Genomic DNA, 20,831 nt, shown 5'->3' with positions numbered 1-20,831 from the left:
GTGTATCAATGCGCCCGAGGAAAGAAGTTTTAAATCATCAAAATAGGGCAAGATACTGCAACTATTATGTTATCATATCATTGTGTATTAACTTGTTGTTTCATGTTATAATGCACAGAAAAGGGAAATATCCCCCAAAAAGTGCAGTTTTCAACCATCTTAAAACAAGACCTGGGTGGCTTTTATCGTGGAAGCTATGCACTTTAAAAAAAAAACAGTTGTGCTGTGCATGCTGTGATTTATTGTGAGCTAACGGCCGCAGGGAAGATAAAGGTCCAAAGAAAACAAGTTTAAGAAGCCCTTCAGGAGTCCAACAATGAATGCTCCAGTTAACGTTCATTTTACTGTCATGTCCCACAGGTGTGTTGAGACCACCTCCTCCTCCTCTTCCTCCTGCCCAGTAGTGAACTGATAATCTTCAGTCTCATCAACAATACTTTCAACTTTGCACTTATCTGCTTCTGCTACAGACATTTTCTTGTCATCTAAATGAGAAAAAAGTCTGTTTAGGTGACATAGGCATAGTTTAGTTAATACAGCACAGTGGCGGTTCTAGGTAGGGGCCACATGCCCATTGTCTTGGGGGCGCTATGGGGGAGGGCCCTCAAGTGTGCCCGCTACACACTCACGTCCTCATGCTACTAAGAAACTACCAAGTTAAATACAGAGTTAAAAAAAGTTTACTTCTTTTGAGGCAATGTGTAACTTAATATTCATTCATTCATTAATTTTCTATGCTATTTATGCTATTTCATTTTGGAAAGCTGCACATTTATATGTGGCACAAACATCCATATAAGAACATTCATTCATTCATTTTCTACTGCTGATCCTCAAGAGGCTCCTCGCAGTGGTGCTGGAGCCTATCCCAGCTGTCTTCGGGCGAGAGGCGCGGTACACCCTGGACTGGTCGCCAGCCAATCACAGGGCACATATAGACAAACAACCATTCACACTCACATTCATACCTATGGACAATTTGGAGTCACCAATTAACCTAGCATGTTTTTGGAATGTGGGAGGAAACCGGAGTACCCGGAGAAAACCCACGCATGCACGGGGAGAACATGCAAACTCCACACAGAGATGGCCGAGGGTGGAATTGAACCCTGGTCTCCTAGCTGTGAGGTTTGCGCGCTAACCACTCGACCGCTGTGCCGCCCCTAACTTAATATAGTTTTTTAAAAATATTGAATAGGCTTGCCATATCATGGTTCCGTCCAGGGCATCACTCAAGCCGGAACCGCCACTGATACAGCGTGTCGCATGATGGACGTCTCACCATGTTGCTCTTCTAGCTCCTGTTTCCCCTCCAGGTTATCTTTCATCAGCTCACTGTTGACAAATGTTAATATACGCTCAAGGAAATTCTGAAGACAACATCAGTTTTATAGAACAAGTTAAATTTTCATACCTGATTTTTGTCTCTTCATCATCTGGAACATACCACATGTCCGCCTGCACAAGCAACAAAATCTATGAGAAATACGTACTATTACAGTGTGATGTAAGCTCACATTTACATCTACAAAATCACGTCTACAACATCAACCCATCAACTACCGTGGACATCTCTCCACTTGACTGGATGTCATTTCTGCAAGAACATACCTGGCATGTATGAGAAAGTCCATTCTGGAGAGCAGCATTTTCATTTTCCAGGGCACTGCACATCTCCTCCAGGTTTGTAACTTTACTCTGAAGAAAAACATGCAAAACAAATATGTAAGTACATGTTGCAAATTAACGATGTGTGCATTTGGATGCTAGTGTATACCGAGACTCTTGGCAGGTCTATGTTGGCCTGTGCTAGTTGGAGGCGGAGTTCCAGGTTCTCCGAGGCCAGCTTGAGGTTCTCTTTCTGCAGCTCCTGATCTTTCTGTGATAAAGTCTCAGTGTCCTTCTCTGATGTCTAAAAATAACAATAGCGTTGTCTAGTCTTTTGTCATTATTTGTACTTGCTTCAATGGTCATTGGGGTGGTAGCCATACTTCACTGAGCAGCCTGGACAGGAATGTGTTTATACTGATAATTTGGCATAAGTTTTGAGGAACCTGAATATCTCTCCAAGGTTTAGCTGAATTCCAAAATTGTAGCACTTTCAGGGAGTTAAACTTTGGAGGTGCCATTTGACATATTGTTATTGCTTTTTCTGCCAATAAAGATATGTGTGCAAAAGGAATTATGAATTATTTCCAAATGTTGCGTTGCATTATAAATATGCTATTTGCAATGAAGGCGCTAGTTGTGTGAGGGTGCAGTAAGGTTTTCCTTAAATACTTCTCATTTAATTCCAAATTTCCCCACTGAGGGCCGAATAAAGGCATATCTTATCTTATCTTAATGGTCCCTTCATGCATGACGTGTTGTTTTACTTTTCTTTGTTCTTATTTGGATGTTTGTGCCACCTATAAATGTGCAGCTTTCCAAATTGGATCATCACCAGCATTGTTGAATTGGATTCTTATGTGTGAATTTAGCTGTGGGGCGGTCGAGTGGTTAGCATGCAGGCCTCACAGCTAGGAGGCTCGAGTTCAATTCCACTCTCGATGAGCCAATTCAAGAAACAATACAAGCAGTTGATGTTTGCTAAATACAAGGATGAAGAGTCTTGAACCAGTCATGATGTGCTATATATATCACTACTATATGGACACTTACTATGGTACACATTATGTCATTGGATGGTCATATCACCTCGTACTTCGGCACGAGGTGTATTATTAAAAAAAAACAAAAAAAACCCCTAAACTGTATTATGGAAAGCAGGAAGTGAACAAATGTAACAGTTACTGATTGTAAAAGTACCAGATGGAGGGGTAGGATTTAATAAGCTTTGCTTCTTCCTACTCCTTTTGGACATGTGGAACTGTGAACTGATTATGGGATGCACTCAATTGTAATCTGATGCATGTTCAAATGTTCAAATATTTACCAATATTTAGCAAAAACTGTTTATTTGTGAAATGCATCCAGTAGCGTAACAGAATCACAATATCCTCATTCATTGCACGAGTTATGATCTAATATTAGTTTGAGGGAAGAGCTGCTACATATAATGATATTGGTGATGAAGTGTTGGACTAAATGGGTGTATCAGTAAGAAAGCCAGTATCGAGCATCTCTACTTACAAGTGGTATTGCTGGAGACTTGCTAGATATCTGTTTCTCCAAGGATTGTAATCTCTCCTCAAGGGTTTGCCTCTTCTGGGCAAAATCCTCCATGGGACTCTCACCAGTCTGCTGTTGTCTGCAACGTTACCCAAAATCCAAAACTTGGTAGTAATTTAGTACTATATGAGACACAGGATGTCCCTAATGCAACTCATATTAGACTACTGCATACTTTATGGTGAGCAGCTGAGTCTCCATGTTAGTATTCTTTTCCTTCAGCCCTTCAGCCTCGTTCATCAGCTCATCTCTTCTCTCTCCCACCACCTGATCAGCCGTCACTCCTCGAGGCCTCGTCCTATTCTGCAGTGCATTCTTCTCTTTCTCCAGCCTGCGTACACGCTCATACACAAAACTAAATTAGTAAAATGTTCAATTGGAATTGAACAGTGGTGTTGAATCTCCTAATTATGGTTACAACCATTGGTGCAGAGACATAGTAATGGACTTAGTAATGGTAACGGTAATGGTAATGGTAATGGTTTTATTTCATTTGAACATGCATCAGATTACAATTGAGTGCATCCCATAATCAGTTCACAGTTCCACATGTCCAAAAGGAGTAGGAAGAAGCAAAGCTTATTAAATCCTACCCCTCCATCTGCTATTTTTACAATCAGTAACTGTTACATTTGTTCACTTCCTGCTTTCCATAATACAGTTTAAGTTTTTTTTTTTTTTTAATAATATACCTTGACCATAGTATAATAATAATGTGTACCATAGTAAGTGTCAATATAGTGATATATATAGCACATCATGACTGGTTCAAGACTCTTCATCCTTGTATTTAGCAAACATCAACTGCTTGTATTGTTTCTTGAATTGGCTCATCGTTGTGCATTGTTTGAGGTCCTTACTCAATCCATTCCATAGTTTGATTCCACATACTGAAATGCTATGGCTTTTTAACGTAGTCCTAGCATAGAAGTGTTTCAAATGTAGTTCTTCCCTGAGATCATATTTCTCCTCTCTTGTAGAGAAGTATTGGATGACATTTTTAGCTAATTGGTTGTTTTTAGCCTTATGCATTATTTTAGCTGTTTGAAGATGAACTATATCAGCAAGTTGAAGTATTTGTGATTTTAGATATAAGGAGTGAGTATGCCCTCTGTAGGCGCCATTATGAATTATCCTTACTGACCTTTTTTGCAGTACATTTAGCGAGTGAAGATTGCTTTTATAGTTATTAGCCCATATTTCCACACACACAACTTACTTAGGTAGTTAGAAATGTTAGAAATGCAAAACTGTCCAGAGTAGGGGTGCTCCGATCGATCGGATGTGATATTGGTATGTGTGGTATTGGTATCAGTCAATTTCACGCATGGATTATCAGGATCGGTATCAGCAGCATAAAGCCGTGATCGGAACATCCCTAGTCTAGAGTATTGTCTACACTGACCTGGCATTGAGGTCTTTTATAGTACTAAGCTGTTTGGTCAGGGAGTAATTTTCACATTCCTTATTCCTCAGGGTGTTCTTCATTTTCTCCAACCTTGACTGCCATATCTTGCCCTGCTTCCAGAGCAGAACTTTCTCTTTGCTCTGTCAAATGAAAACATTCATGAAATAGAACCTGAGCTTCAAGTCTCAATGTTTCCCTTAAGTGGCTGGTTGAATAATTCATTACATTTTATACCCTCAAATTATTCTACACCTCGTTGCTATAATAACCTGAATGGAGTCGCCATGGCACTTCATTTGCTTCTCCAGTTCTTGGATTTCTTGCTCTTTCTCTTCCTTTTGAACCTGGAGGGACTTCTGATGGTTCTGACTTTTTTGTAGTTTCTTGTTGAGGCTGTCCACCAAACCCTTAAGAGAGCTCTCACTTTTTCTAGCAGCCTCCTTTGCAGCTTCAAGTTCATCACTTAGCTCTAGCACCTGAGCCTTTTGTAGGGGAAACCATGAGGGTGGAAATTAAGCAAAATCTTCTTCCACCATTGGAGATGATCATCATGCAAGCATATTATGTGAATCAAAAGTGTAATATTAATTTGCATGTGTTTTTAAACAGGTCAGTAATATATAATGGAAAAATGATACCTTCAAGTCTTTGGTGTGCTTGTCAACCATCTTCTGCACATTGAGCCTCTCCTCGGTTTGTGAAGCAATGGCTAAAACTTGTTGTTCTGCAGCAGATGTCATTTTTGATCGCAAGTCTATCAGAACTCTACTGAGGGCCTGAGAAAACAATCATATGTGTAAATTGATTGTATAAATGCTCCAGAATCACAAAACGAAAAAATAAGAGTGATCACTTTGACTTGTTTCTCCTTATGGACCAGCTGTGCTTTCAGTTGTTCTACCAAGTTCTTCATAGTGTTGCTTGGAGATAAAGCATTGGCCTCCTTTTGGGTTTCCAGCTCATTTAGGAGGGAATCCACCTCCTTTTTCATCTCCATTATTTGGCTCCTCTGGTTTTTGGTCTCAATGGTCAGATCTTCCACCGCTGCAGCATGGCATCTCTTCAGCCTGCCCCAAACCACAGTTAGTATCGTGCTTCTTTTGGTACCAGTTGTCTTCAAGTGAAGACCACCTGGATATCTCATTAGCTTGTTTCTTAGCCTGTGTGTCCACAATCATCTTCTGTCGCTCCAACTCCGCAGTGGCCAGCTTCAGCTTCCTGGTGATGGATGAGAGTGATATGTCCTGTTCAGCCACCGTCTGCTCCAACTCGGTCACACGGTCCAGATGTTGGGATTCTGGCATGATGATGCTGGGCTTCTTCATCTCTTCCTGTAGCAAGAAAGGAAACCAAGAACACAGAATAGATTCATTTGATGGCTGAAAGAGTAGATATTTCAAAAAATGAAAGCATAGAATAGCCGCACGGTAGATGAGTGGTTAGGCCACACAGTCGGGAGATCGAGAAGACCTGGGTTCCTCCCACATTCCAGAAACATGCTAGGTCAGGCGTCTCAAACACGCGGCCCGCGGGCCAAATGTGGCCCGCAGGACACTAGTTTGAGGCCCCCGCCTTGATATGAAAGTTTAATGTTAGTGCGGCCCGCGCAAGTTTGATATGGATGCTGTATGGTATCATGTACCCAGAAAAAAATATTACGTTTGATTATGTTCATGTTAAAGGTTAAATAACTGTTAATAGTTATCCTCCCTATCCGTGTGGAAGTGGTAAGCTTTTGGCTATTTAAGTTTAAAGGAAATAACTTGAAGGCTACTGTTTAGGTCGCTAGCTCTCTAGTTTGCGAGTTAGCATGTGTCTCAAGACCCTGCAGTTGCGCAATATGTTGTAAATAAAAAGAGTATAAATGTGACTATATATAGTCATGTTTTGTCATGTCTACAGGGCTCTAATAATGCTTTGTTCATTTTAATCTGAAAAAATAATTTGTCTACCCACCAACTATATGTGGTTTCTTAAGTTTTTATTATTTGCCGTTTTATTATTATTATTATATTTATTTATTACTGATTGATTGATTTTCTTTATTCTTGATTTGTTTATTTATTTTTCATCTTATTTTGTGCAGAAAAATAAAAATTAAGATATTTGAGAACAGTGTAATGTTTTATCAGAGCTTTTATTGTAGAAAATCGGAACCAAAGCACTGAAAAAGTTTGTATATTTTTCTGTTTTTAATAAATGCGTTTTGTTTTTTTTTTAAAACCTGATGTGGCCCAGCCTTGCCCAGACCCTAGCTCCAGTAGCCCCCAGGTAAATTGAGTTTGAGACCCCTGTGCTAGGTTAATTGATGACTCCAAATTGTCCATAGGTATGAATGTGAGTGTGAATGGTTGTTTGTCAATATGTGCCCTGTGATTGGCTGGCGACCAGTCCAGGGTGTACCAGCTGGGATAGGTTCCGCATGAGGCATAGAAAATGAATGGATGAAAGCATAGAGCTCTATCAGTACCGCTGCCTGGCGTTTGAAGTGGTCCAGAGCAATGTTGCTGTTGGTGTCCAACTTCTTGTAGAGCATCTTTATCTCCTCAGCATGTCTCTTTATCAACGCTTCTTGATCCTGACATTCATAATGTTAGACATAGATGTTAGACATAGACTCATTGGATGCTTTTAGATACACTTTTACAATCAACTGCAATTGTTTTCATAAATATATCAACCACACACCACAGTGGTACTGAAGTTTCACTTTTCACTGTACCTTTCCTACTTGAGTCATCTGGTTCTGGTACTTCTTGAGCAAATCCTCTTTTTGATTGAGTCGGCCTTGAAGATCTTTGATGGTCTTATGGACCAGTGTGAGGGCACCCTGTCTGTTTGAGTCTCCTTTATGATCAAACATTTCTTCAATGGGATGTTCTGGTCTCCCAGCAGTTGGTAACTCGCTATTACGTTTCTTCGTGGACAAAACATCCTCTTCAGGCCATCCCACCGCCATTTCTTTCTCCTTTAATTTCTGCATTTAAGGGAATTATAGTCTTCACCAGGTTTGTTGTGTGTGACAACATGAAGATGGACAGATGACTATTATACCTCCTCCAGACCTTTCCGAGCCTCCTTCATCTCTTGAAGCCTCCGTTCTTGATTGTCTCCTCTTTGTTTTGCCCTCCTGCTCTCCTCCTCTGCTTTTATCTTCTCTTGATGGACTTTAGCATGCTCCTGTTGGATGTTCATCACCATCTCCATGACAAAGACCTTCAGGTTGTGCTAGTGAAAGGTATTAAAAGTGAAATCATTTTTAATACAAGGCTCAAGGTTCAGCAAGTCAGATTTGGTACTTACGTTCTGCAGTTTTTTCAGACTGGGTATATTTGTGTTATTTTTAGCCTTTAAAGCCTGGAGGACATCTATGAGTACACCCGCAACATCTCGTTTCTCCTTGGTTAGCTGATCCACTGTTGAGTGATGAGAAGAGAACACATACATGAACAAACTTCAGTGTTTTGATCATAAATGTATGTAACCGGCCTGATTCAGTCAGACCTGGATTCCACCTAGGCTAAAACCATGGTCCGCAGAATGAGAGTTAAGAGGACTAGGCATTGGGCTAAAAGCCTGGACTGTCAACTCCAGCTGGCTTTCATTACAGATGCAATTAAAAAGTATTAGTTTTATTTACCTTTGAGCTGCAACTGGCACCTCTGGAGTTCCATCTCTTTCTTTGGGATCTTCACTTCTTTTTCTAGGTGTTCATTCTACAAATACAACATCAGTTTACTTAACGTGTGACGTCAACTGTGTTGAGGTGATCCGTCATGATACCTTGGCCCTGAGCTCTTCATCCATGCGAGTTTTGCTCAGTTCAGAAGTTTGCGGCCACCTTTTAGTGTGTGTGACATCCTCCTCCACCAAGATGGACTGTGGTAGTCCTGCAGGCATGGCTGGTGGTCAAGACGGGGTAACAGAGGTCAGTGTGCTCAAAACTCAAGGTAAGTCACCTCTCTGCTTGGCCAGCTGTCTGACTTGTTTCTTCATATCCAATCTTTCCTCTTCAAGACGTTCAATCTGAGCAAGAAGACAGTTTATTTATTATTTAACTTTAACCAGGTAGAAAACCCATTGAGATCGAGATCTTTTGCAAGGGTGACCTGGCCAAGAGGTCAGCGCACACGTCAATACATAAATACATTACAATGATACAAGATTAATACAAAATTTAAACACAAACAAAACGAAAATATATATATATATATATTGCAGGATATAATTAAAAACAAATTGCTAAAAGGTGACACGCAAAACAGGTTCATAAACACAGGCACTGGTCCATGGTCTCTTGTTTGTCCTTTAGCATGGAAGGAAAGGCTCCAAGAGAAATAAGTTTGGACAGATTGAAGTCTGTCTGTAGAGCATTCCATGCAGAGGGGGGCAGCAAAGCTCAACACTTTTTTTACCCAATTCAGTCCTGACACGAGGAACCAACAGACGAATGATGCCCTGAGAGCGTAATGCACAAAGCCTTCCAGTTCTTTGAAGAAGAGAACAAAGATAGAAAGCAACCCTCGTGAGGAAAAAGCGTTAGAAAATGAATGAATGAATAGTCCGAGAAGAGCCTTGTAGATGAAAATAATCCAGTGCATGTACCTGCGAGCACTCAAGGAAGGCCAACCGGACACAGCATAGAGTTCACAATGATGGGTAAGACAACCAGTAATGAACCTCACAGCATAATTAATGATAGACAACATTCAAAAACTGTAAGCATTTACCTGAAGCAGACAGGTAAAGAACATGCCCATAATCCAGAAATTGTAAAAATGTTGCGGATGCAAGCATTTTACAAGTCGTGAGTGAAAAGCAGGACTTATTTCGATAAAAGAACCCTACATTCACCCAGAGTTTTGTAACAAGTTTGGCAATGTGAGCTTTAAAGGAGAGCTCACGGTCAATAAGAAAACCCACATATTTAAAATTGGCCACTGCCTCAGTGGGCACACCCCGAAGGTAAAGATTTCAAGGAGTTTCACCGACAAGTTTGGCTTTATTTGCATTTAAAACCAATTTGAGTGTTTGTAGCCAAGACTGAAACAGATTAAAAGCAGATTGCAGGTACTCAAAAGCCTGGATAAGAGTTAGAACAACAATAAATTGCAGTATCAGTAGCATAAATATGATAAGAAGCGTTGATGCACCGGCTGTTGATGTAAACAAAAAATAAAATAGGTCCTAAGACTGAACCCTGGGCACATCTTTTGAGACTTTTGAGTAAGAACACACTGTGATCTACACTCCAGATAGTTTTTGAACCAGGAAGCATGGTTATAAAGGCAAATACGTTTAATGCCTTCAGCAGCAGGGCGTGATCAACAGTGTCAAATTCTTTGGAAAGTTCAATAAAAAGTGCAACACAGTGATTCTTGTAGTCCATATCATGAATTATAAAAAGATTTTAAAAAAGCAGCGGTCATAAACTTTGTTTACCTCTTTAATCAGAACTTGATTTTCTGCTTTGTACTGCCAATGTTTGAGTCCTTTGGCTCGTCTGAACTCTGTCAGATCCACTTCTTCTCTGGGTTCATAGCCTTTTCAATGAATGCCAAAGAAAGAAAAGTCAGATGATTGTTAGTCTTGTTATCTGAAAAGCTCACTTTCATGGAAGACATTACCTAGTCTGTCTCTGAAATTCTCATTCTCCTCCATGAGCTCGTTCATTCTCATGTCCATTTGGTTGATCTCTTTGGTCATGCTCTCTAAATCAACTTCTCTCCATCTGATTAGATTTTTACACTCCTTAATCTCGGCAACAGCTTCTTCCAGGCCATATATTCCCTGAAATACACAAAAAGTTGTGGTTTCATTTTATTGTTATTATGCCTTACCAACTCTTGAACTTTTCAAGGAAGTTGCAAATCGATTGGACGCAGGCAAGGCAAGTTTATTTATTTATTGTCATTCGTACAAAAGGTAATTCATAGTGCTTTGCAGAAAATGGCACTTCATCCATAAAATCATACAGACATTCTAAAATCAAACAAAATTCCATGAATCATTCCATAAAGCAAAACAAAACAAAAAAACATAATGGAGATAAAATACTTTTGGTTGCCATATGCACAGTTGGAAGTGTTTTCAGGTTCGATTAGAACATTGCTAAGGTTAAGGATTGTCGCACATCTTCTGGAAGACTGTTCTAGATTTTGGCAGCATCAAACTGAAACGCAGCCTCACTTATTATAGATAAAAATGCATTTCTTTCTGCGATTAAATGAGATTCATTCTGAGTTAACTATGGCCAAAAAATGTGATTCATTATGATCAAATCTTTTAATCGACTGACAGCCCTAATCATAACACAAGAAAACGAGTTAATTTCAGCTTGCTTACAGTGCTGTGAATTGGGACACAGCTATTTTGAATCCCTCCAAAAAGAACCTCTAACAACGTTGCATCATGTGATATACACACTCTGATCTTGCATTAACACGTACACATGTAATAGTTGCAATATCTTGTCATATCTTGATTATTTTTAAACTTCTTTTCTCTGCTCATTGAGACACTTATGCTCGTCAACAGCGGAGACAACACTTACGATCTCCGCACTCATTGGGATGGCTGTGTCTTCCAGCACAAGACGTGTGCTCCAGTCCTCGGGAAAACCAGCATCTTGTTGAGTGAAATCGAGTTCTAGGTAGCCACTCATCCGTCTGTGAATGACGCTGAAACTAGCGATTAGCTTGGCGTTGTGTTAGTTAGCAAGTATCAATGCGCCGATTTCAGTAGTGTTTTTAAATCATCTCAATAGGGTAAAATACTGCAACTATTAATATTATTATCATCTTGAACTTGTTAATGCATGATCACAGCATCGATATCAAACGATGCAATGTTGTTAGAGGGTTGTTTTTTTTTTGTTTTAGAGGGCTTCGTAGTCAAAATAGGTGTATCCCAATGACAGCGTTGTAAACTAGCTGAAATTACCTAGTTTTTTCTTGTTATAATGCACAGAAACTGGAGAGAAATATATGTTGATATTTCACATAAGGATCGTGGAAGATTAACTAGAGTTGAACTGGGCGCTGTGTTCTGACAAGCAATGTGGATTAGCTTTGATCAGATAGTCGCACAGTCTCTTATTGCTGTTGTTTGACAGTATCAAATCTAATCAACTTTATTTGTATAGCACTTTTCCTGCAAAGACATGCAACACAAAGTGCTTTACAGAATTAAAAACAATTAAAAGGAAGTAGTAGTTATAGTTATAGGCGAGAAAACCCTGGGCCTCTGGTTGATATGAAGTTTGGCAACACTAGGATACTCTTAGATACAAAGGAAGACAAACACCAATGGCGTGTTGATCACACCATTGTCACACAGTGTGTGTTACGTTACACTTCCAGGACATTGCCTTCAATGAATGTGATGTAAATGAAGAGAATCTAGTGTGTGTTTTTGTCCACTTACCGACTCGTAATCGCTCAAGCGCTTTGAAGCGTCAATGAGCTCCTTGTCTTTTTCTTCAGCGTGAGCTTCAGCTTGTTTCAAAGCTTCCTCTGCTTCTGTTGCTCGGATTGCGACAGCTTTCAGCTGGAACTCCATCTCCTCCATCTTAGTCTGCTGGACTTGGACTTAAGACAAAATCGTGCAAGTTTTACTCTGCTATCCATTGACAGCACTTTTTTGGATCATCTTAATGAAAACCTGCACTTTTGCCCATTATCCACAATCTATATGTGAAACATGAACACATATTTATTTCCCTTTTCTGCACTTTACAACAAGTTAATATAAGCTGGCTAACAATGCAAGTCATTGAGACGTACCTATTTTGACTACAAAGTCCTCTATAAAGCCGTCTAATAAAGTTTTGTCATTTGGTATACATGCTGCTTTCCTACGTGCACTGATCGAGCCCAGGAGCTGAGGCTACTTCTGTCAACAACTACAGCATAGTAACAAGGACGGCACTTACAATATCCGCTCTCTTTGGGATGGCTGTGTCTTCCAGCACGAGACTTGTGCTCCAGTTCTCAGGTAAAAACGCTGACAGCAAAATATTGTTGAGTCGTTTTAGCAAAATTGAGAGTTAGGCATCCACTCCATCATTTGTTATTTAAATGAGCGGCTAGCAAGACATGTTACTTTCGTTGTGTAACTTTCCCAGATTTTTGTGTTCGCTGCTACAATAACAATATCACTGTAGTATATATTAATATTATATACAAGTTATTAATTATACAAGTTACAATATTAATATACAAGTGTTGGTGTTTTTAATTGTTTTTTAGGTAGGTCCCATGATGTGCATTGTTAGCTAGCTCATACTAACTCATTTTCTCTCTTTAGAATGAAAAGGGAAATAAATATGTGTTCATGTTTCACATGAGGATTGTGAAAGATTAGTAAAATTCCCAAAAAAGGTCAGTTTTCCTATAATAATTTCATCAACTTGAAGATTTGACACGGCTCAACACTGTGCCTTAAAATATTTTTTATTGTAACACCTACCTTCCAAATGGCTGTGTTCTGTTCAGAACCTTGACGCACTCACCTCCCACTTCCTTTTTAGACAGCTTCAGACTCTCCATGAACAAGGTTTGCTTTTGCATTTCCCTCGTATACTGCGCCACTTGCTCTCTCAGGATCTTGATCTGATCATCTCTATCTTCCACCGCCTGCAGAGCAATTAGCAACAACAACGTCATTAGCGACACAACACCAATGGAACAGCTGGTGTGTACCTGCCCGTGTGTGGGCCAGCTACTAGCAAAATGTCTGTTTTCCCTTGCAGTAAGATAGTCATGAATACCACAAAAGAAACATCTCAGAGTTTAATTATGCACGGACATCTTCCTTTGTTTTCTTTGCTGGCTTATCTGTATGCCTGATATGTGGTGTGAAATTAGCAAATTGGTATTTTATGAAAAGTGGGCATTTATTTCAAAGCCAACTTGGCGAGTTTGTTGCTAGAGCTGGTCACAAAGTGACTAGCGACAAATCTAGTGATTTTTTTGGTATTTGGGGACACAAAAGCGAAAGCACGTATTCTGTTCACAGGTCCGGCCTACCCAAAGACCGTCACAAGCTGGCAGTTTGGAGTCATCTTCCGAGCCGTGATGCCACAGGGGTGGAGCTCGCCCTGTTTTCAAACGCAAAGGTTTCTTAATCTTAATATTAATGTTATTAAGATAAAAAATGAGGTGTGTTTATATTTTACTGTTAGTTTATTTACATTTGTTTGGGTAAATGTACCTAATAAATAAGCCTACTGTATTGCCGTGTTCTCAGTTGCTATTACATTAACTCACCAAAAGAGAGAATTTAAACAGTATAATCTTGTTATTCGCTGTTCAATTGTGCTAATTTAAAAAGGTTCTCAATTGCATGGGATGGAAGAACTTGAGATGTGCAGGCAGAGATGAAATATTGGTATTTTAGCATGATGAAATTATGACCAGGCGGCACGGTGATCGAGTGGTTAGCGCACAGACCTCACAGCTAGGAGACCGGGTTCAATTCCACCCTCGGCCATCTCTGTGTGGAGTTTGCATGTTCTCCCCGTGCATGCGTGGGTTTTCTCCGGGTACTCTGGTTTCCTCCCACATTCCAAAAACATGCTAGGTTAATTGGCGACTCCAAATTGTCCAGAGGTATGAATGTGAGTGTGAATGGTTGTTTGTCTATATGTGCCCTGTGATTGGCTGGCGACCAGTCCAGGGTGTACCCCGCCTCTCACCCGAAGACCCCCGCGACCCTTGTGAGGAAAAGCGGTAGAATGAATTAATGAAATTATGACCACTGTTAAATTTACAAACCAATAATTACATTTGTGAGGTTTAACCAATGTACTATCACAACCCTGGTGGTTGGAAACCATTACATATGCACACTGCACTTCTGTTTGTTGTATTTTGTTGCTGGAACAAAATGAAGAAACCTTTAAAAGTTTCAAAACTGTGTTGTTTTGCATGTGCCAGCACGCTGATACATGTATATATATTTTTATTATGTAAGTTTCTAACCCCTGCCATATATTATTAGAATAGACATATAATTATTTTTCCTGTTCACCGTGTGCTGTGATACTATTGCCACAGTCTTGTTTTGTCACTGGAACCTTCATTTCCCTGAGGGCACAAACCCAGGTAATGAACAATGTTTGTATTTAATCTAATCCAATACTTATGTATGGATCACATATGGCCCGGTTTAGAATAGCCAATCATTTGGAAGGGTGCACATTGTGATGAAAGATCAAATGTGATCACATCAAGTTTTCCCAGTTACAATGGTTTAGTGCTATTAATGGTACAATTTTACACTATGAAGAGAAATCCTCATTTGGAACAGACCTGCTGCAAGGAAATAATGTTGATTCTGTCCAAGTCCAGCTGGGCCAGACGCAAATTTTGCTCAAGGTCCCGGATCATCTGCTGGTACACCAATATCTCCTCATCCTTTCCAGAGAGCACTTTCTGTGAAGGAAAGTCACATTACTGGGTGTCCAAACTTTCACCTTGGTATCATGATATTTATGCGAAAGGGTATTATTAGTGTGAACTTTGGTCTTTTCCCATTTTTGTGGTATTTAAATTTTCTACTTAAATAATGTTCATAAATTTTCTTCTTGTATTAATTGAATCGGATTTGTTACATTTTACCCAAAATACTGCAACATCATTACAATTATTTTATTTCATTACAATTATTTATTTAGTGACACAGAAAGCAGTTTTAGGCACTGTTGTGGCAACTATTCAGTTGCATTGCGGCGTACTCTGCTGTTTAGTCATGCCGAGGTGCAAATTATGACATTGCAGTCCAAAACGTCTCTTACAGTGGATGATGTGGAGTTGTAACTCCTCCATTTAATTCACACAAGCGGCGACATCGCCCCTACTCCATTCATTTTCAGTGGAACCTGCACAATAGGAAATTTAACATGCCATCACCCAGCCAAGAGACACCCGAAATCCTGGAATAGGTGCAGATTCTGGAAGATGTTGAAAGTTTTCTATGTGGGTTATTGTGCGTAACTGCTCTCTAGAGTCCACAACTTAGTGGATTGATCCTCTTTAATATTTTTAGTTTATTCTTGTAAAATTACTGATTTTTTGGGTTGTTGTTTTTTGTTAAATTCTATTTTTAGAATAGTCATGGATCCTACTTTGGACTTCTCTGGTCTAATGTTGTCTCCATATTTTATGGAAAGTTCATTCAAGGTTCATTGCTTCCTGGTTTATGAGAGTTACTGATTGAGATGTTCAGTTTGATGCCAACCTTCCATTCAATCACTTTGGCGTCCACTACTGCCATGATTGGGTCATCCTCTTCTGTCATGTCTTTCATCTTCTGCGTCAGCTCTCTGACCTGCATGTGAAGCACACATGTGCAAGATGGAAACACAATGCAAACGGATGTAGAATTTGAGGAGGGCGTTTACCTGCAGCTCGGCATGATCCCTCTCTTTCCTGAGCTGGTCTGTCATGGAGTCACACTTATGGACGGCCATCTTCATGTGGTTGTACTCATCGCTCATCTTCTCCATCTCCTTGGTAGACTCCATCAGACGTTTCTGCATATTCTGGTTGTCAGTCTTAAGCTGTGCGATTTCTTCTTCCGCTTGCTAAAAAGCAACAAAATCTTGTCACTAATAGAAAGATGGTAGCACAGAGCAGATATGGAGATAAAGGTCCACTCAGGTGAACAGGTCACGGGTAGGTTTGGGAAGACCTGCAGCTCCTCCAGGCATTGGGAGAGCTGGCGGTTGGCAGAGTTGAGCTTCCTCTGAGTCTCTGTGTTTTCGTCTCTGGATGGACCCGACTCCTTGCGTTCCAGCTCTCCATGATAAAAGTCCACATCCTGCTGGAGCTGCGTGTTCTGATCAAGGACAGGTTTGCTTTAAAGTGGACATCACGTCATCATTCAAAAACATACGCGTTACCCATCTCGTACCTTTCTTTTCAACAACTTAAGGTCATCCTCTGCTGCTTCTGCTCTCAAAATCAACTACAGAAGAAGAAACACACTGGATGGACCATGTTTGACCCCCAGGTTGTACACTGTGTTATTAAAATGACTGCTATTCAGTGACGTGCGGTCAGGGGAGGCAACCGAAACACTCAATCAATTTTTCCCATGAAAAATGTAAATCCAATTTATCTGTTGCAGACACCCCAAAATATTAACACTAAACCAGGAATGTTCCCCATCAGGGTTTTGTGCTGCCGATACTGATCCTGATCATTCAAGAGTGAAATTGTACGATACCGATCACATACATGCAGTGTAAATGTTTAAATGTACTACTGGCTATATACTGTATTAGGGGTACCAAGGTTTTTTCTTGTGAGAGCTACTTTTACAAAATGAAATTGGCCAAGAGCTACTGTTTTTTTGGAATATTTTCATAGCTTATTTCAAGCCAACCAAAGCTAATATGCTTGTTTTACCAGAACTTTGACAACATGCTGATATCCGCAACTCAAGTTTTGCATTTCACAATGCATTTATTTCTTGTCACATTATGAACTGAAAACCTGAATGAAAAGCAGGTTTGCCCACCCCTGCTGGGCCCCTCCGGCCGCATCCCCTGCCTTCTGAACCACAGATGCAGCCGACTCTTTCTGTGCCCAGAGAGGATACAAAATGCCGGCACTCGTCTGTCGCCTTGACACCAGTGTGCACAATGCACATTTCAAGTGCAGCGCAAATGCTCCCTCGTCACGGTCCACACAAGCTGTGCGTGCTCATTGGACAGTTGAACTGGGGAATTGCAGAGACTGCCATGCATCCACCATGGAGTCAGAAATGGTGGTAGACAGCACGCGCATCAAACGTCATCCGTAGCCCAACACAGGCCCGCACATAATGAATTTGAATTTTTCCTGCACTAAAAGTGCTACATTATTTAAGACTTGAGACGTACCTGCGACTGACTTTCTCCCCCACCTCTGCTTCTTACATCCTGTGTATAGTCTTTAATGGAAGTGCGTGATATTATTCTTGCTGATTGGACAATAAATCGAAAGGAAAAATACTGAAAAGTCATGAGTCGAGTACCACTTTGTTTCATCTAAAAAAGGGGCATACCTGTGCATGTAAATCAAACTCCAAAAAGTCGGTGCCTTATCAGCCAAGAACTCACTGCACGTCACTGCTGCTGTTGACCCGTGTGTTCCTTCATACATGTTTTGTTGTCTTCTTTTCTCTTTTCATTTCTTTTTTCAGCTGGTTCAACATCTCCTCCTTCTCCATCAGCTGGCCTTTAAGCTGCCGAAGCTCATTTCTCAGGAAGAGGTTCTCTGGGCCGGTGCCAGCATACTGACATATGGAGACAAGAAAACGCAAAATAAAAACATGCAAATATCACCCACATTGAGCAACCGTACCCTAGTCTGGTTGACACAGATGACAATACTGCATGCAGACACAGCATTTGCAAGACAAACTGTGCTCTCCTATTTGTACATACATTGTGCATTAAAAACACATTGGAAGTATATTAAAATATCAATATTTCACTTCGGATGCCTCATTCCTGTGTGTGTCAGCGCTTCGGAGTGGGGCTCCTGCCCCGTCCCCCTCCATACATAAAGGAGGAGAAAGGAGAGATGGAGCAAAAGCCCCCACAATCATGAAGGAAGCGACAACTTTGAGTGTTTCCAACTTGGTGACTCTGTTGCTAAATCTTTTCTCAAAAGCAACGAGTGACAAATCTAGCTACTTTTTCTGGTGTTGTTGAAGAGTTTTCTGGTATTTCTGGCTTCCTACCGGGTGGATCTCGCCCTGTTTTACAGAGCGGGCACTAAAATTGATGAATAAACATATAGTCCTAACTACAAGAGAGAAAGTGGAGACTGGATGCAAGTCTGGATGTAATGAACAAACTAACAATCAAGTTTATGTGTAGTCCTAAACATAAGGAAAGTATTTTTACTCACTTTTTTCTTCTGGTTTTATGCTTTCTAAAAAAAACAAAAACTGTTCAAAGTATTTTTTAGTTGCTGCTGACATTAAAAATTGTCCTCTTAAACGGTGATCTTTATTTCATATTTTGTTATTTTGTGCTTTTGGTATTAGCTGGGAATTTGAGCATAGCTAAATCTTTGTTATAAAGAAGACTGATGATTATATTTTAGTTATATATATATATATATATATATTTTATTTTATTTTTTAATGGACTATTTTATTTTAATGGCTGCTTTTTCTGTAATTTTTTTTGTTTTATTTTAATGAAATTAAATCTAATGAAATTCTTTAGATTAATCTTTAGATTAAATCTAAATTGACTTTGTGGAAAAAATATGTGGAAGAAATATCGGCATATACGGTATATCATATAGCAATATTCAATGTAAATATATTGGGATAGAAGTTCGCCCAGCCCTACGGTATATCATACTGAGATTTTTTATTTTTTATTTTGGTGATAAATGGACATGCTGTGCAAAACCAGTAAGACCTGCCTCAAGTTCTTCCTCCAGTCTCGACACCTTGGCGAGAAGTTTAGTTTCTAAAGCAGAGAAGTCAGAAGAAACAATGATATCTGTATCTTGTTGGAAAAATACTAAACTTAACAAACCTACCATTTTTTTCTTGTTCTTCAACGAGTTGTTCAGCAAGAGAAGCTTCACGATGCTTCATCTGAAGGAAGAGAATGACAGCATACTTACTGCCAATGACTGCCTATGTTTCCCCAAATAATGGCTATGGCCATTTACTGTGGTAAAGAATAGTAATTAAATATCATTAAAGATGAATATAATTAAATAATCATATTTTTGGGCTGTGGCGATGGAAAAGTGGTTGGTGTGCAGGCCACACAGCTAGGACACCCGGTTTGATTCCACCCTCGGGCATCTCTGTGTGGTTTTGCATGTTCTCCCCGTGCGTGCGTGGGTTTCCTCCCACATTCCAAAAACATGTTAATGTTATGTTAACTGGCGACTCCAAATTGTCCATGGATATGAATGTGCAAATAATGTGTGTAAATAATGAATGTGTGAATAAATTATTGGCATTATTTGTTGAGAACTAAAGTGATTTTCTATGTATTTTAATTTCCAAAAGTTTCAAACAAGATTAGAGATAATCATTGGAGATAAGCATGATAAGCATGTTTTTTGGACAGTAATAAGTTGGATAATGATGGTACAGCACTGTTTTGTTTTTACATCATTTTCTACCATTTTTTAATTTTTCTAGTTAGGGGGTGTGCCTTAAGTTGGCCACAATAAAAGGCCAGTCCAAAGTGTGCAAATTCACTGTACCGGCATTTTGAATACATCGGCACAGTGTTTTTAGTATTTTTTTTAAACCAAAATTAGGTTGGCCACAATAAAAGAACACTCTAAATGTGAAGCTTTACTGTATCGGCATTTTGAATGAAGGGATGCTTTTGATCAGCATATATTTGGTATTTGATGGTCAAACCAAATACTAATTTCTGTTAATGTCAGCCTTTTATTATTGTTATCAGTGAAATTGTGGTCAATGTAAAGAAGAATACTTATGCAGTACCACGTGAATACTTATGCAGACATTTACCTTACCTTATATATATTACTGACACAAATGTGTCATTTGTTTTTCATAAACGCCTAATGACATTGACCATGATTTCATTTTTAATAGCAATAAAATGCTGAGGGGGTTGAACACTTTTGCAAGGCACTGTACAGGTACATGGTAAAGAATAGGCTAGAAGACCTTGAGCAGGGCCTGAAACACTCGCAGTATGTGGACAGTGTCCTCCTGAGCTTGATGCTCCACCTCCCACTCTTCTTCCTGCAACACAACACGGAACATATGTACATTAATATTTCACTTAAACGTGCCATTGTTGTTTTGCCAGTGTTGGTGTAAGCTGAGATGTTCAAATAATGTCTATTCAAGCATGTTTGCTGACAACATGCATGAACCTGTACAAGTTGTGCTGCTGAAGTGTGAGTATGAGACTCGTGTACGGTTACCGAAGTGAGAAGGTCGATGACACCGTCAATTTCATCTTTGTAATGTTCATGGACGGTCGCCGGGTCAATCCTCTTCACGTCATCCCACTCTAGCGCAGCAGGCATCTTGAACGTCTCTCTGCAGCTTCCCAGGAATGTGCAAAATCACAAAAAAAAACATCATTCAACGCTTGCATCAGTAAATCATCAAACAAACATGCAAACCATGTTTGGTGCCTTTGTCTTTATGACATCATAGAGACAGCTGCAGTTGCTTCAGACTCCAGTTCAGTGTATTACAGTTGTCACGCACAATATCATGGTTCCATTATCAT

At 39.8% G+C, this 20,831-nt stretch overlaps 1 protein-coding gene across 4 annotated transcripts; it reads right to left on the bottom strand.

Annotated features, from left to right (window-relative positions):
• Nucleotides 1-99: 99 nt before the first annotated feature.
• LOC131130747 (centrosomal protein of 290 kDa-like) lies at nucleotides 100-20,831 on the bottom strand. 4 transcript variants are annotated; one of them, XM_058074628.1, is made up of 33 exons: nucleotides 20,518-20,831; nucleotides 20,255-20,332; nucleotides 19,132-19,189; nucleotides 19,012-19,058; nucleotides 17,729-17,863; nucleotides 16,496-16,549; nucleotides 16,274-16,420; nucleotides 15,984-16,166; nucleotides 15,821-15,910; nucleotides 14,893-15,015; nucleotides 13,092-13,215; nucleotides 12,005-12,168; nucleotides 10,207-10,369; nucleotides 10,022-10,122; nucleotides 8,539-8,605; nucleotides 8,363-8,469; nucleotides 8,220-8,295; nucleotides 7,883-7,995; nucleotides 7,634-7,807; nucleotides 7,302-7,556; nucleotides 7,050-7,157; nucleotides 5,711-5,910; nucleotides 5,433-5,646; nucleotides 5,218-5,355; nucleotides 4,849-5,061; nucleotides 4,577-4,719; nucleotides 3,347-3,502; nucleotides 3,133-3,250; nucleotides 1,778-1,879; nucleotides 1,612-1,698; nucleotides 1,415-1,458; nucleotides 1,283-1,335; nucleotides 100-485 (listed from the first exon to the last, which is right to left on the bottom strand). In XM_058074628.1, the coding sequence occupies exons 1-33, from the start codon at nucleotides 20,620-20,622 to the stop codon at nucleotides 337-339; spliced, it is 4,089 nt and encodes a 1,362-aa protein (XP_057930611.1). In that variant the 5' UTR covers nucleotides 20,623-20,831; the 3' UTR covers nucleotides 100-336. The 4 variants fall into 4 exon arrangements, with proteins under 4 accessions (XP_057930611.1, XP_057930610.1, XP_057930613.1 ...); XM_058074627.1 differs by having other exon boundaries at nucleotides 1,778-1,912; nucleotides 20,518-20,829; XM_058074629.1 differs by having other exon boundaries at nucleotides 337-485; nucleotides 1,205-1,335; nucleotides 1,778-1,912; nucleotides 20,518-20,829.

Source organism: Doryrhamphus excisus, chromosome 6 (assembly GCF_030265055.1).
Source record: "Doryrhamphus excisus isolate RoL2022-K1 chromosome 6, RoL_Dexc_1.0, whole genome shotgun sequence".
Taxonomy (NCBI): Eukaryota; Metazoa; Chordata; class Actinopteri; order Syngnathiformes; family Syngnathidae; genus Doryrhamphus; species Doryrhamphus excisus.
The sequence above is the reverse complement of the archived record's forward strand: the minus strand, read 5'-3'. Positions and strand labels throughout refer to the sequence as shown.

Coding starts and splice junctions, on each gene's coding strand:
- LOC131130747 (XM_058074627.1), bottom strand. CDS start 20,622: ATGCCTGCTGCGCTAGAGTGGGATGACGTGAAGAGGATTGACCCGGCG. Junction 19,059..19,131: donor TGAAGAACAAGAAAAAAATG/GTAGGTTTGTTA, acceptor TCTCTGCTTTAG/AAACTAAACTTCTCGCCAAG. Junction 16,167..16,273: donor AATGCCTGGAGGAGCTGCAG/GTCTTCCCAAAC, acceptor GTTGCTTTTTAG/CAAGCGGAAGAAGAAATCGC.